This window comes from Parasteatoda tepidariorum, chromosome 8 (assembly GCF_982258835.1).
Source record: "Parasteatoda tepidariorum strain Cologne lab strain chromosome 8, Ptep-v5.0, whole genome shotgun sequence".
Lineage (NCBI taxonomy): Eukaryota > Metazoa > Arthropoda > Arachnida > Araneae > Theridiidae > Parasteatoda > Parasteatoda tepidariorum.
This window is the reverse complement of record NC_141762.1, coordinates 7,785,026-7,800,571: the sequence shown is the minus strand read 5'-3', so window position 1 is coordinate 7,800,571 and position 15,546 is coordinate 7,785,026. Positions and strand designations below refer to the sequence as shown.

Genomic DNA, 15,546 nt, shown 5'->3' with positions numbered 1-15,546 from the left:
GAGCATGCAAAGGGAGAATAGGGGAGAATTCAGGTATCATTTATGAGGATATAGTAAAGCTTCCCATAAAAAAAAAAAAAAAAGCATTCGGAACAATGCCTTACTCGCCTGATTAGACTTTTCCCCTCAAATCACCCCAATTTCCTTAAAAAACAAAAAAAAAGGGGGGGGGAAGCATGCAAAGGGAGAATAGGGGAGAATTCAGGTATCATTTATGAGGATATAGTAAAGCTTCCCATTAAAAAAAAAAATTAAATATTAACTTAAATATTAATTTTTCCGATAAAGAAGTCTAATTTTACTGGACTATAATCTGGTTTTAATTCTGATATTTTCCACTCTACTAACTTATCTTTTAATGACTCGATTATACTCGCTTAGTTCTTATGGTATGAAGCCATTTATGCCAAGAGATTGACGAATCCGAGCTTTATAGTACTAGGGGAGAAGGGGGTAAAGGAATTTATTGATGCTTGTCTTTTTGCTTTCGCTGAACTTGGGAATTTTTCTCCAAATGTCAGAGATGTTTTAAGCTATTTCTCGTGGATCTTTATTACTTTAATATAGTCCCTGCAATTTTTATTTATTTATTATTACTTTTTTGTAGGATAAATCTGTGCTCCTTAAATGCTTTTCCTCAATGCTGAAGTATAGGAGAGAAGGTGTGGAATCCCACTGGTTTTCAATTAAATCTTATTTTATTCTCTCTGCATTTAAAAAATCGTCATCATTTTATTAGCTGGTCCATAAGTTGATGTCGAAAATAAAACAAAAAAGAAGAGGGAGATCAGATGTTAGAAGATTTAAGTCTTAATATCAAATTTTTTAAAAATCTCACTGTATTAGAAAAAAGTTTTAAGTGACTCTACCGCCACTTTTTTCTGTTTTGTGTGTTCAACTTTACATTACATTTAATGCAATAAATACAACAATTATGATGCGTAAAAACTTAAAATTACGAAAGTTTCAAGTATATTCAGGGAGCATGATGGAATAAAAAAAAAATGTAACGTTCGATAATTAGTTTGAGAATTATTTACTGTTGAACTTGTATTAAAAAGTCCCCTGCGGATCCCTCCACAGCCCGCATAAACGGAAAATACAGAGTAAGAATTTGAAGTACTGAAAGGGCCACTTAATTTATTAAATAAATACGAGTTTTTTTCTTTCTTAATTTCTAATTTGTTCGAAAGTTATTATAAGTTTGAGGGATTTTTTATGAATTTCTCAGTTTCTCACTTTTTTCTTTACGTAACTTTACGTTACATTTTTAAAAACTTATAAGACTTAGAGACTGAAAATTACGAAGGGATGAAGAAACATGTAGAGAGAGAACACGATGGAATAAAAAAAAATTAATATTTGATAGTTTGCTTGTTTGAGAGTTATGTATTTACTTTTTAACTTGTAGTAAAAAATACAAAGAAGCCCATTCTACTGTCCGAAGAAATACCACTACAGAGACGACGTGTAGTACCGATGGTTCATACCCAATTTTAATGGCATATTTTAACAGTTTTATTTGGATTATTTACAACAAAACACAAACCAAATTAAAGTTAAACTAATAAATTTTTTTCATAAATGTTCAATATGTGCAGTACGGCAATGCTTAAAGTTCGATTCGTCCTTCTGTTTTAGGTAAGTCCCTGCTCGAGTACTGCTTGGATGTTTACGCAAAATGGCGCTCTTGATCATAAGGCGTTTTGTGTTCTGAAAATTACTAGGAGTGAATCTTTAATTTCAGTTCATTGTGCATTTTATTTAAAATTCAATTGTGATCCCTCATGTGGCAAAAACATATGCCGTTACTTAATGATTAGCCACAGTTGAAATACATTAAGGATGAATTTGTGTTTAATACTTCTGATTCGTGAAACAGAGAGTGGGAAGAATTGAATTTTAAATTGGCTGTGTGTAGTAGAACTAATGGCACAGATATTGAACAATTGCAATAAAAGTTAAGATTAGTTTACCTTGCATTTGGTGTATGATTTGTAAATGAAATTGTTGAAATACACCGTACCAACTGGGACGTTCTTTTGTGCACATCCTGTACTTTCTGAACATTGTTTCAACATGTGTCTCAAAATCGGTATCAAACATTTGCGTTACAGTAAATTGTCGGGTCCTTACAATTCACGAATCTTCGATCGCAGTTGAGAGATATGGAGAACCTAATTGGTGAGTTATTCGCGTGAAAATGTATTTAACCAATCAGTTTCTCATTTTCCCTCCACGGCAATTGGAGTTGCATGAATCGCGAGACTGACCATTATATAGACGTCACACAGCTCGCATATGGTGTATAACACTGAATCTACCTGTCCTATAAATGAAAAATGTATCAACCACGCTTTTAATAAAATCAAAGCAACACCAACAAAGGATAAGACAAATAATGATAAAATCATTGGTATAATTAAAAAAACTAAAAGGCCACGAGGCATTATAAAATTACCGACGAGATAATTAAAAAATATGCCTTAAAATATCATTCCAGTACTTTGAAACAACGTCTGTCTGGAAAACTCATTGAACTCATTGTTTCCCCGAGACTTCAGAAAAAGAAAAAGTCAGAGAAAGAGAAAGAGAAAAAGTCAGTCATCATCCTTTTCCATAAGCCAGGAATGAACGTCTCGGATCCCAACAACCAAAGGCCAATTAGTCTGCTATCCACCATGTCTAAAACTTTTGAAAAATAATTTATAATAGATTATCTGATTGCCTTCATAATCTACCTAAACTGCAACACGGGTTTAGATCCAAATAACAAGTAAATTTGCTTGAATTTATCAGTCAACGAATGTTTAAAAAGGAAACTATGGCTCTTATCCTGCTTAATGTCGTGAAATATTTTTTTAAAATTTGATTGGGTATGGCATAAGGATCTCACATTGAAGCTTCACAACATGAATATTGCGGTGGCTCAGGGAATAGAACGTTCGCCTCCTAATGAGGTGACCCAAACTCAAATCCTGGTTGTGGCAGGTCGATACGAATTCTGCTCCCGGCTCGTAACAATCACAGTACTAACGTAAAAATATCCCCAGTGGTAGACGGATCATGGATTAGAATCATCTTACCACCGGACTAACCGTGGAACGTTTTTGTGGTTTTCCTCTCCATGTAAAGCAAATGTGGGTTAGTCCCACCAAAAAGTTCTCCACGAAGACTAGTTTTATAATCATTGATTCTGAGATAAAGAAGCTCCAATCACTTATAATCAATAATAAAATATAGCTAAAAATATCTTAAACTTTTTAATGTTGATATAAAACCTGCAAATGATGTCAATTCTTGGCGTAATAATTTCAAAACAAATTATCTAAAACAAATATATTAATGAGATCACAAAAAAGGTCTGGGATGCTTTTTTTATTTGCTTTAAAATCTATTTTAAATAAAAGCTCTAAACTTGAATTTTCTCCAAAGGTCAGAAAGAATAGTTTAGTCGGCCATCCAGCTGTCACACAGTTTCTCAAAGAACACGGCTTATTCTTATAATTTCTACAAAGAATGCAGAAACTGAACTCAAATCTGTGCTCCTGCTGCGATATCCGTACACCAGAACACTACTTATACGAGTGCTGATTAACTGAACAATACAATCTGAGGGTACCAAGTGACACAAACAGAGAAAAATTTGCTGACAGTCTCACAGACAGAAACAGATCACAAAGAAGTTAATTGACATTATTAAACTAACTGCATTACAAAGAACATGTAGTAATAAGCTTGTTTACCGGCCGTACTCTACCCTGTCAAATAACCATGTGGTTGGGCACTAGATGCACGGGACAGCACGCATTGCTTCTAAGTCGCCGCTGGTGATTTTCATGTCCGATGGACCCGTTTACGGTCTGGAGCGCAAGGGATTTTTGTTACGCAGTAAATTATAAAAGGTGGCTTTGTGGATCAGCCGGCTACAAAAGATGACCAAACTTGATCTGGCAAGTAAGAGAACCATCTTCCTACAGGTTATCAGGCCTATATTAACATATGCCTGCGCAACTCTTTCAACTCTCAGTGACAACCTGAAAAATAAATTATCAAATACCGAAGGCCAGATACACAGAAGGATGGGTTGGAAGCCCCTAGGGCAAATAGTAACAGACTACTTAATAAAACATAGATGATATGAATTGTTATATTGCTAAACTAAATACTATTTTCTACTGTGATGCTAATTTAAGTATATATCGAACACTATCAAACTTCAATCAGTAACTCAACATAGAATATTTGAAAGACAACACTAAATACAGTCCGATTACAGCCTTTTTTTTTTTACCTCTGATTACCTACTGCCCAAACACTTTAAGTAATAGGAATGCAACACATGCTCAGCTTAAACACTGCAGGATTGTGGCATACCCTCCGGGTCTAAAGCAACTCTGTAGGATCCGAAATGGATGAGTCATAAGCATAGATGGCAGTACTTTTACTTTCGTTACTTGTACCGCCGGAACAAGTAAAAAGTACGTACTTTTACTTGTACTTCGTTACTTTTTAAATTTAGTACTTTTACTTGTACTTTCGTTACTTTTTTAGGGAAAAAGTACAAGTATTTGTAACGGAAATATCGAACGAAATCGTTACTTTTTTTCTAAAACTCGGTAAGCTTTCTAAAAAAAAATATTAAATTGAAAAAAAATGCTTATGTTTTTTTTTAATTAATAAAATTAATGTGCAATATACATGCATTCACAGCTAACTTCGTGTTTAAATACCTTCTGTTTCAACTTATACTGCACATTCAATTATTTTTTACTAGCTCGAACATCACAAAGCTATCTGAAACCCTGTGTTTGCTTTGTTTACGTTTGTGCTTTTGAAACGCGTCTCTAAAGAGTAAAACAATCTTAAATCAATGGTAATTTTAATAAATAAAAATAATAAACTAAAAATTAAAATCAATAGATAAAATTTCTTTTTCGTGCTAATCCATAAAAAGTTTGAAATTAAAACTATATTTGATTTTAAAATTATATGATACGATTATATTATAAAATTATATTATAATATTCTTTCGAATTTAAAAATAAATTTAAATCCATAACTTTCAAAATTAAAAATAATTAAATAAATGACAACAATTTGGCAAAAACTTTAAAGAGCATAAGAATAATATTCAATAAAATTTTAGGTTACTTTGAATTTTCGATTTCCTAGAAATGTACTTTTAAATCGTTACTTTTTTTGCTTAGTACTTGTACTTTTACTTGTACTTTTTACTCGTTACTTTTTAAAATATGAACTTTTTACTTTTTACTCGTTACTTTTTTTAAAAATACTTGTACTTTTACTCGTTACTTTTTAAAAGTAACGTTGCCATATATGGTCATAAGACTAACAAGCTTCAGCTCAGCGAGCAACACTGTTTGTGTGAATCGCTGAACTAACAGAGGACAACTGTAAATAAATATTTGGTTTTCATATTATCATAATTCATTTCTAAATTTAACTCTTAATTTTGGTTCATAGTTGTAAATATTCGTATTTATTTGTATATATTTCTATTATTAATGTTTAATTTGCATTCAGATTACCCTTACAATTTTTACATTCACCAATGTAGTGCTGAAGTTAATTTCTTTGACTATTAGAATTTGCTATAATCAATGAAGTTCTTCCCTCAACTTTCTCTATACTCCTTTGCAAGTAAAAAGCAGACCATTGAGGTATAGAATTTATGTAATTATCCGCGACTGTTTGTAGTTTCACTTTATTTAGTTATCAAAATATACAAATATGCTTTAAAAACAATAAAAAAAAAAACGTTGGATTTGATTTGACCACTAAAAATGACGCATCTTAAGCTGGCATACTTTTAACAAATCAAATGCGAGATAAAGAATTTTTACTTTTGTTTCGCTGTAAAAGAAAATCGTCTGCAAGAAACAATATTTACTATTCTTTCCTCAGTTTCTTTAAATGCGAACAGAAAGGCTTACATTTGTAACGGTTTTTAGATATCATTTTAATTAATTGTTATTATTTCTTAATTGATTATTCAATAAGTCTTCCTCATTTCACCCGACATAAGAAAGCAAACAAAAAGAAGGCTGTACAACGTCATTTCAAGAGTTGGCGATGTTAATAATCGTTCGCACTGGGAGCTTGGTGTTCATTTGGCCTGCACTTAGTTGCTAACAGGCTCTCTTTATACGGATAGTATTTTTTTTTCTAACTTCCATCTTGTAGGTATTTTATATACGTCGCACTAAAACTGCCCAATGGGCTATTGGCGACAGTCTGAGAAACATCCCTGCGGATGATCCGAAGACCTGCCATCGCAATTTTGTACCGCTGCAGAGGGGAGGGCTCCCTGCTTTGGTAGCCCGACAACCTGCGCGCTAAGTCGAGTACTTTACGGTTGAACAGTTTAACGAGGATCCCGTGCACCCTCTGTCCCTACGCAATCTGATCCAAGTTTTCAACCATCCGCCTACTCACCGCAGCCAGTGGTGCTTGACTTCGGTGTTCTACTGGGAACCGTGTCTTTACGATCAGTTCACTGTGGGACAACTTGCATCAGGGTATAGCATTATACGCCTTTATGTTTTATGACTTCTAATATAGATCTAACCGAATGAATCGGTAACCAATAGGCCGAGATGTCTCCTATATACAGCGTTACAGTGCTTGGTATAAAGATACTCACCATTAAAATCGGAGTTGTTGTTGTTATAAGGAAATCTCCGTCTCCCAGGGGGTATGAGGTGTCGACTACTGGAAGTATAGTGATTCCCCAGACCCGTGGGCAACAATGAGATCTCCGGCGTTGAGTTGAGTCGAGCGAGCATCACTTGTTCTCATAGCGCCGCCGATGATTCATTAGATTTGCCTTCTTCCCTGGAGGTCGGCGTCTAGAAAAGGCCATTATGTCCCGTAGTTGACTCATTGTCTAGAAAAATAATGTTTCATTAGAATTATTTAAAGAAAAAAAAAACTCTATGACTATATTCTAAAAGTGCTGATAGTGATTCATGCCATGGTGGATAATAGTGCCATGGTGGCTCAGGGGATAAAGCGTTCGCCTCCCAATAGGATGAACCGGGTTCGAATCCCAGCGATGGCTGATTGATACGAATTCCGCCCCTAGCTCGCACCGGCCACAGTTCTGACATAAAATATACTCAGTGGTAGACGGATCATGGATTAGAGTCCCCTTGCTGTCAGGCTAACCTTGGGAGGTCTTCGTGGTTTTCCTCTCTATGTAACGCAAATCCGTGTTAGTTCCATCAAACAATCCACCACGAAGGCAAAATTCTCCCATCACTTGATCCTGGAGTTTCCTTGTCCTCTGGATTGGCTTCAAAATTACAAGGCTACAGAGTTGAACATTAGTAGTCGTAGGCTCAAAATTGGGTCGGCTGTTTTTCAACGACGGTAATAAAATGAGTTGTCGAAACTGGTCACGTTTGAAGGAGTGCGTTTCAGTAAGCGTAAAACTGTAGATCGCAATTTCGAACACCAGCTTTGAAAATTTCTTTTAAGCTAAAATATTATGTTTTACTTAGTTATAATGGTAATATTTTATATACGTTGCACTTGAATTGGACAACATGCTATTGGTGTCGACCTTGGGGACATTTCTGAGGATGATGCCTGAGGACATGTCATCACAATTTTTATTGTCTGCAGAGGGGATTGTGGGGGACATCAATAATCTAGTGGGAACTGTGTCTCCATATAGCCGCGAATATCTTCAACGAATTTTTGTGATATTTAAAAAAAAAATCTGGATGGTCCAAAACCTAATAGATATCTCCAACTTATCTGAATATCCATGAAATACCTGTCAGAAATCCAGGGGTCACAACTGTGAGATGTTCAATAGATATTTGAATATTGTGACATCTGTTGTATATCCAAAAGACAACTGACTTATTACAAATATTCAAGGTATATACGGCACCTGACATTGATATATAAGGGATTTCTGCCTGATGTTTACAATGTCAGGTTATCACAGAGATATTCTTATTGGACACTGGAGAAATATTTTAATCCCTCAAAAACTTGCTTCAGTTATCTTTAATTATCTTATATGAATTTTATATTTAGGCTCTCTTTCCTATAATTTTATGAATCAAATAACTTCAAGCATTATAGAATGCCGAGTATAAATAAGCTCATGTATTCAATCATTTAATTTTGCTGAGCAAAATCATGAAATTAAAATTTTTTGATTCTTATCTAAAAATTTAAACTTCACAAATAATTCATAATTTATAAATAAAAAAAAGTAATATAAGAAATATTGATGATAAAAATTCTTTTAATTGAAATGAAGATTTTTAATAATAAGTTGAATTTCGTTATCAGCTTACAATTTTTTCTGTTGTTCAGCTTTGTAGTTTTTAGTCAAACTTAAAATAACTATAGCGTGCAGATTAAGCATCAACTTAATAAAACATTTTATTTACAAGGTAATATTTCATCAGAAAAATCAGAAAAAAAATTATGTAAGCAATCTAAAGTTAGAGAGTTATTTATGATACGAACCCATTTGTTTATTGTATTACAAATTTATTTATATTTGTAATAATTTTTTTAAATAATGATTGACTTAATAGCATCAATAATAGATTGTAAATCTTGCTTCAATGAACAATGACAGTTTCTATTCAATGCTCAGCGTCATTTGTTTAACAACAGAAAATTTTTTTGTGGTAAATCTGTTACAATATCATACTTATGGAGTTTGCAGTTCTCTCAACAAGATTAAGTATACTTTTGTTGAGGGATAATATTCGTAGCAACTTTACGTGTTATTTACAACATAATCAATATTTTAATGGGAAGTAAAAACTGAACAAGATTTTCAGTACAAGATCAACAAAATTATTAAAAATTATTATTTTAAACTAGGTTGGAAAAAGTTGATGACGATAAAGATATTTAAAAAAAATATTTAATTTTTTTCAAAATATTTTCAAATAATCTTAGTCGGTTTGTTTTCACTTTGTTTTTTGTTTGTTTTGTAAATGAAAAAAATTTGATTATACCTTAATTTATAATAATTCTTAGGTAATAATTAAAAAAAAATCTTTTCTTAAGATTATTACAATAAGAAATCTATAAGGAAAAAAGCTGTGTTTTTAGTTAAAATTTTTTTTTTTAAAAAATGAAGCGTTATACTGATAGTTTTTAACATCTTCAATTACAAACCAACGGGAACTAGAGTTAGAGGTAGGCCTAAGATCAGATGGCCTATCTGTGTGGAAGAAGATTTTGAAATCCTAGAAATTACTAACTGGAGAACAATAGCAAAGAAAATAGCGGAATGGAAGAAGGTTCTAGGCAAGGCTATGACCCACAAAGGGCTGTCATGCCAATAGAAGAAGAAGAATATAAATTGTTTCGAAAAATAAAGTATTAAGTTTGTACTAAAATTATACGTTTGGTGCACTATTGTATTATACAGCATGAATTTAAATAAATGACTATCTATAAGTTGTTTGCTTTTCATCAAACTTACCGTCTCAGCACTTAGATTTCAAAATTCAATTAAAGTGAACTATGAAAATCATAATGTGTTACATAGACCATTATGATTACCAATTATAACTCTTCTATTTTCATTTTCTTAAATTGTTTAAGCATCGAGAAAATTTTATTGTTTATATTAAAATTTTAAAAAATTCTAAGCACACAGAAAAAAGTTCGTTTATCTATCTGTATTTTTAATGTTGTTATGAGTGAGTTTAGGCAAAAGAAGCTGTGGTTTTTCTCTAAAAAATTTAACATTGAAGGGTTTTTACGGTACTCTTACGTTACTTGAATTCCTAAGGATTTTTTCTACTAAAAAAGGTGTTTTTTTTTAATAAAAACATTCTTAGAATGAGCGTGATATATTTAATAAAAATGTCTATTGAGAAAGCGTTACATTTTTTAAAAAAAAACTCTTGCATGACATTGTATCGGTGTGTATAACATAATTATTTTCTTCGATTTTACCCTTAACTAACTATAGAAAATGCTCTAACTCATATATAAGCAAATGAATTCACAAAGCTTCAAAAGTAATAGTTGAAATCATTTAACAAAAAGTTTTTTTAAAAAATTTGCGAAAAAAAGCTTTAATTTTGAAAAATTGGGAATTTTTTAAGAATTTTTCAATTTTTAAGAAAATTAGTCTGTGATTGTCAATTACGTGTGCAGGTAAAGCAATAAAAAATATAAAATATTGTTTTACTTTTACTTAAAAAATTGTCCTAGGGTACCGTGATCCCTTGATTTAGATATTTGCATATATTGCGATTGAATCAATACATTCTAAGTTAAAATACTCATTTATAACCTTTTACAGCTTCATAAAACTGAAGAAATGTGTAAAATTTAAGATACTTACTTTTCGCCCTTTAAATTTATGACGTTATTAAATATTTTTTATTTCATGCGTCGCTTTTTTAATAGTGTTAATAGCTACTTCTTCTTGTATTATTGCAATAAAAAATGCTGTGATAAAAGGTATACTAGATATAAATATAGAAAATCGGATTTAACCACTGTGGTAATAATCTCTGTTTTATGTGAAATATTTATATAAAAAAATATGTAAAAAAACTGAATTGACTCAATATTTTCGATTGAATGTTATCTTTTTTTAAAATTCGAAATGTGTTTTTTTACTTTCAAAGTTTTTATTCATGACTCTAAATATTACAGCGGTTCCTTACATTAATAATTTTCTTTATTATAAAATTAGTAAAAATCTTGTAGACGGATCAAGACGCAATCTAAACGTTATCCATGACGCAAATTGTTTATCGTGTTTCAATTAGTGAGATTCAGAGCCAAAGCAAAATGGGAAAATCCAAATTGAAAGGGAGAATGATTCAACTTTTCCCCTGAGAGGGAAAAGGTACTGTGTTATTTTACTTTTGTTTTAGGTGTGTCCCGGGTTGTTACGACATAGAAATGTCGTGTCCGAGGCTTAACTTTTGTACTTATTTTGTTTAATTAAATCTGCTGTTTTAATGTTGTTGTTTAACCCGTCTAATTATTATTTGCATCACAATCCTTATTTACATCAAATTTCTTTTTCAATTCAAATCCTTTTCACTATTACTTGAATTGTATTTGTTATAATGATGCACAAAATGATTGGTAATAGACATTAAATCAATTTCAATTAAACTAATATGTATTTTATAAACAGTTAATTTCTTTTCAGTATTCGCCTCGGTTCTTTGGTTAACCGAATATTTGTTTAACCAAATTTTAGTGTTAGCCAAATACTAAGCAAAGTAAAATAATTAGATACAATCTCAGGAAACATTCTGGATAAAAAAAATCTAAAATATACTAGCAGGTGGTGATAAAGATACTATATCCATCAAAATATTGACAAAAGAAGAGAAAAACAGTGTTATATCACTTTTAAAATTCCATATAATACAGTATTAGATACCATTGAAGGAATAGTGACGCTTGTAATTAAAGTTCTCAATGCATCCACATCAAAAGTGGAAAGTCGATCCAATGGGATGGCTCACCAGACAATTATGTGTGGTGATAAACTTGAGCGAAAAATGAATCAATAAGATTTAAGTGTAAATACACTAAGTAATAACTTAAATAAATGAAAAAAAAATAAAAAGCATCCTTTTTAAAAAAAAATATTCTTTCAAAAAATAAAATTAGTCATTTATGACCATTTTCTAATAGCCTAAAGTTAAGATCTGTGGAACTTGTAGTGTTATAAACCATTATTTATTTCTGACCTGTCACCTAACTTTCAGCCCAGCCTGTGACTTTGTGGTAATGTAATGCATTACTCTTGTGACTGTATGATTTTTGCTTGTTCCTGAGCTAAGAGCAGTGGGTGCATGAATAATTCATTCCCTGTATATTTCTTCCAGCACCTGTATATTCGCACCCGTCTTTTTATTCTTCCTTTTTCCTTTTTTTTTGTCTTTATCAGGACGTATTTAAAATATTAACTTATATTTAAAATATTACAATATTAACTTATAGATGAATGCTCGTCATTTTTTGCTCCATCATATTTTTTTTTCACTAAACAATTTTAAAAAAATAAAAGAAAGACAGCAATTAATCGACTTATTTTTGCTTGAAAAAGCTTTTTTTTTCCTAGTTACACACGTAACTCAAAAAAAAAAAAAAAAAAAAAAAAAAAAAAAAAAAAAAAAAGATTAGCAGGTCTTTTAAATCTAACAGGTATCTTTAAAGAGTTAAATGTTGCTATTTAAAAGGAAAATAATTGTTTTTTTTTCCAATGCCCACCCAGTTTTTGACTTTCGTCATATGGGTATTATTAGAACAGATTTGTTTACCATTTTCTGAAGGGCTCCATGGTAAGTGAGCCATAGTTGCTCACACAGTAAGAAAGGAAAGAAAAGGAAAGAACATACACGCCTTACTCGCACCCGGGACCTCTCTGACTTGATGTCAGCTCCCTGTCCACCATACAGCCGGTTGGCTAGGGTGAAAATGTGATGTTGTTAGAATGAGTAATTGAAAGAGCCATCAGTTTTCTCTGTCGAAGCGGCACAAGGAGAAAATATCATTCAAAAGAGCAAAAAAGAAATATTGTTCGACCGTTAGAAAATTTATGATGTTGTGAGCATTGCATGAAACGAATTCTTCGAATGTGGATGCAAATTTTTTTTGTTGATATTAATAACAATAGTATTATTTCTCAATGCCTATTAATTATTATAAAATCATTTTGAGGGTTTCTAAAAGCATGAGTTGTATAGTCACTATGATTTTAGTCTCACTTCCGTTTCATAATCTTTTAATGAAGTATATAAATGGTAATATATGTAAGTACTATATAACTGTGGTTATATACTATACTGTAATCGTCAGTTATAAATTTCTTGAGGGGTCATTCAAATATTACGTTAACATTTAAATGGGGAAGTAGTTGTGATTTTCTTTATTCTGTTTTGTTTATTTGCTTTTGACAAGATGCAGGAAGGGTTTCAGCAATGCTTACGTAAAGGCATTAAAATCTCCAATTTCAAAATTTCCTTAAAAAGCAAAATAAAATTGATGCAAAAAATGACGCATGGAAAATTTCAAATTTTATTATAAAGGTTGAACTTGGAGAAAGAAAAAATTGGAAAAAAAATTTCTTTAAAGAGTTTTAAATGCCAGAAGCTTTTAGCGCAGAGGGAAATCCAAAAAGATTCCTAAAGAATATTTTACTCACAAGTTTATAAAATGAATGAAAACGTAAATTTTGTTTTATGCAAAGTAACATCTTTTATTTGAATATATTTCTAAAATTGGATAAATACAGCAAAAAACTAATTTAATGCAGAAACCAAAGGGGTTACCACTTTCCTATGTAAGGATGGAAAAAGCTTACTGATTTGACTGTTATTGGTAAAGAGGGGAGAGGGAGTTCAACTTAGCCGAAAATATGCTTATGCAATATTTGAACTGCGTGCTTACGTAATATTTGATACAGTTTGGGAGCCCCTGGTCTACCGTAGATTGTGATTTATATAATCTTGTTATTCTAACAGTTAACATTATTAAAAAAGAAATATACATATCCATCAACCTAGTTACTATTTGAAAATAGTTCATAAATACCGGTTTTACCACTCAGAATAGCAATAATCATCAGGTATTTTAATGTCATCTTTTGTTTTTTAAAATCGTTTGGAGTTTGAATTAAAATAATTTTATAATAATTGTGAAAATGTAAATTCTTTAATACATTATTACTATCAGTAATGTTTGAATTATGTGTTGAGAGAAATGCCATTTTTTATATCTTATGGTGACACGGAGCTTTTAGAGTGAAAAATGTAAGAATTTTTTTTATAAATCTATAAACTGAAAGGAAATTTCTTAGTAAATTTTATAAATTATTCGGCTTGGTTTTGAAATTTATGACAGTTTAAAGGATTTTCTGTGCAACTGATAAATCCTGCAAAATTGTATTAAAATATGAAAGATGCAAAAAATACAAAAATTGTCTAAAATGCCAACAGAAAAACTTCACATTTTATCAACAGGGGAATAATATGAATGTAAATCGACACAGATAGCATTTTTTGCTTAACGTTCACTGTATTTGAGGGGAAAAAATTACTTTTCATGCAATCCCCCCTCCACAAAATTATGCGCTTTAATTCACTTAAACCACCACAAAAAGTTTTGCAATGATTATTTTAACAAAACAATCTTTGGTAACTTTTAAATATAAAACTTATGTCAACTTTCATGAAAATTAATAAAATAAATTGAGATGCAACGAGCAAAATAAACGAAAAATAGAAATAAACAATACTTTATAGCAATAAAAATCTAACTTCAGTAAAAATTAGCTTAAAATTTCCAATATAATTGTTGTAAAATCTTCAAAAAACTGTATTACTGATAAAAATGTCACTAACAATATGTAAAAGTAACTTAACTTTTTAGACAAAAATATTTTTTTGCGAAACTTGTTTGAACATGAACATGTTTTTCAAGCTCCTTGTACCCTTAAGAGGACGCTTTACCGAGGGTGAAACTTTTCCAGGAAAATACTGTTTCACCTCCATTAGTATTTTAAGGTTCAGAAATTGAGCTCCGGTAAACTTAGAGTAAACCATAAAGTTTCAAACATTGAAAAAATGTTTTCAAAATATCAATATACAAGCAAATTATGGCAGGATTACTTCCCCAATGATTAAATTAATCTTGCCATAATTTGCTTGCATATTGATATTTTAAAAAACATTTTTTCTATGTTTGAAACTTCATGGTCTACTCTAAGTTAAACGAACTCATTCTCCTTAAATTTTAAAATACCAATGGAATAAAAATACTAATTAATCATTGGGGCAGTAATTCTGCCGTAATTTGTTTGCATATTGATATTTTGAAATTTTTTTTTTCAGGATTTGAAACTTCATGCTTAATTCCCGGTTTACCGGAACTCACGTTCCTCTGAACTTAAAAATTTTAAAACACCAATGGAGGTGAAACAAAATTTGCCTGGAAAAGTTTCACCCGTGTTAAAGCGTCCTTTTAAAAGATTAAAATCTGTGCTTTTTCTCTAAAATGTTGTTCTTTTGAACGAAAGATTCTTAAGAAGTTCGATACGATATTATAATGGAATTTCGATCTTAAAGCGACCGTGCATAATTTATGAACTGTAAAGAAAACTTACCTTTTTAACATTTCTTTCCGGTGCATTCTCTCTGCCTCTCTTCGACTACTTAAAAACATTCTTGACTGCATTGAAGGAATCACGTGCTTTTGTTTGGTCCAGTGGTTCCCTTGGTGACTTGTTGATAGAACTCTTTTCTGCTGTTGTTGTCCTTCGCCGCCCTCCTCTTCTGATCGATAACATAAAAAGCAAACGATTTCTTAGAACATGAATTGATTGGCCATCATTAATTCTTCACCTCATGACTTTTTAGATTTCGTTCTCGTTTGCATGCGTGGCATAGGACTTGCAGCGCTAACGATCAATGCATTTGTTTTTGCGTCCATGATTTAAATAACTATGTGATAAAATAGTATCATAATGAGTTTTTTTTCTATTTGTTTGATTATAAA

At 31.3% G+C, this 15,546-nt stretch overlaps 1 protein-coding gene across 1 annotated transcript in view; it reads right to left on the bottom strand.

Moving 5' to 3' along the window:
• The window catches only part of LOC107450474 (uncharacterized), a 33,387-nt gene extending 18,093 nt beyond the window's left edge, over positions 1-15,294 (bottom strand). The window contains exons 1-2 of the mRNA XM_016066276.4: positions 15,155-15,294; positions 6,668-6,910 (exon numbers count right to left, since the gene is read on the bottom strand). Of these exons, the coding sequence (XP_015921762.2) occupies positions 6,668-6,809 (142 nt within the window). The 5' untranslated portion in view covers positions 6,810-6,910; positions 15,155-15,294. The remainder of the gene's footprint in view (positions 1-6,667; positions 6,911-15,154) is intronic.
• Between the last annotated feature and the right edge of the window lie 252 nt (positions 15,295-15,546).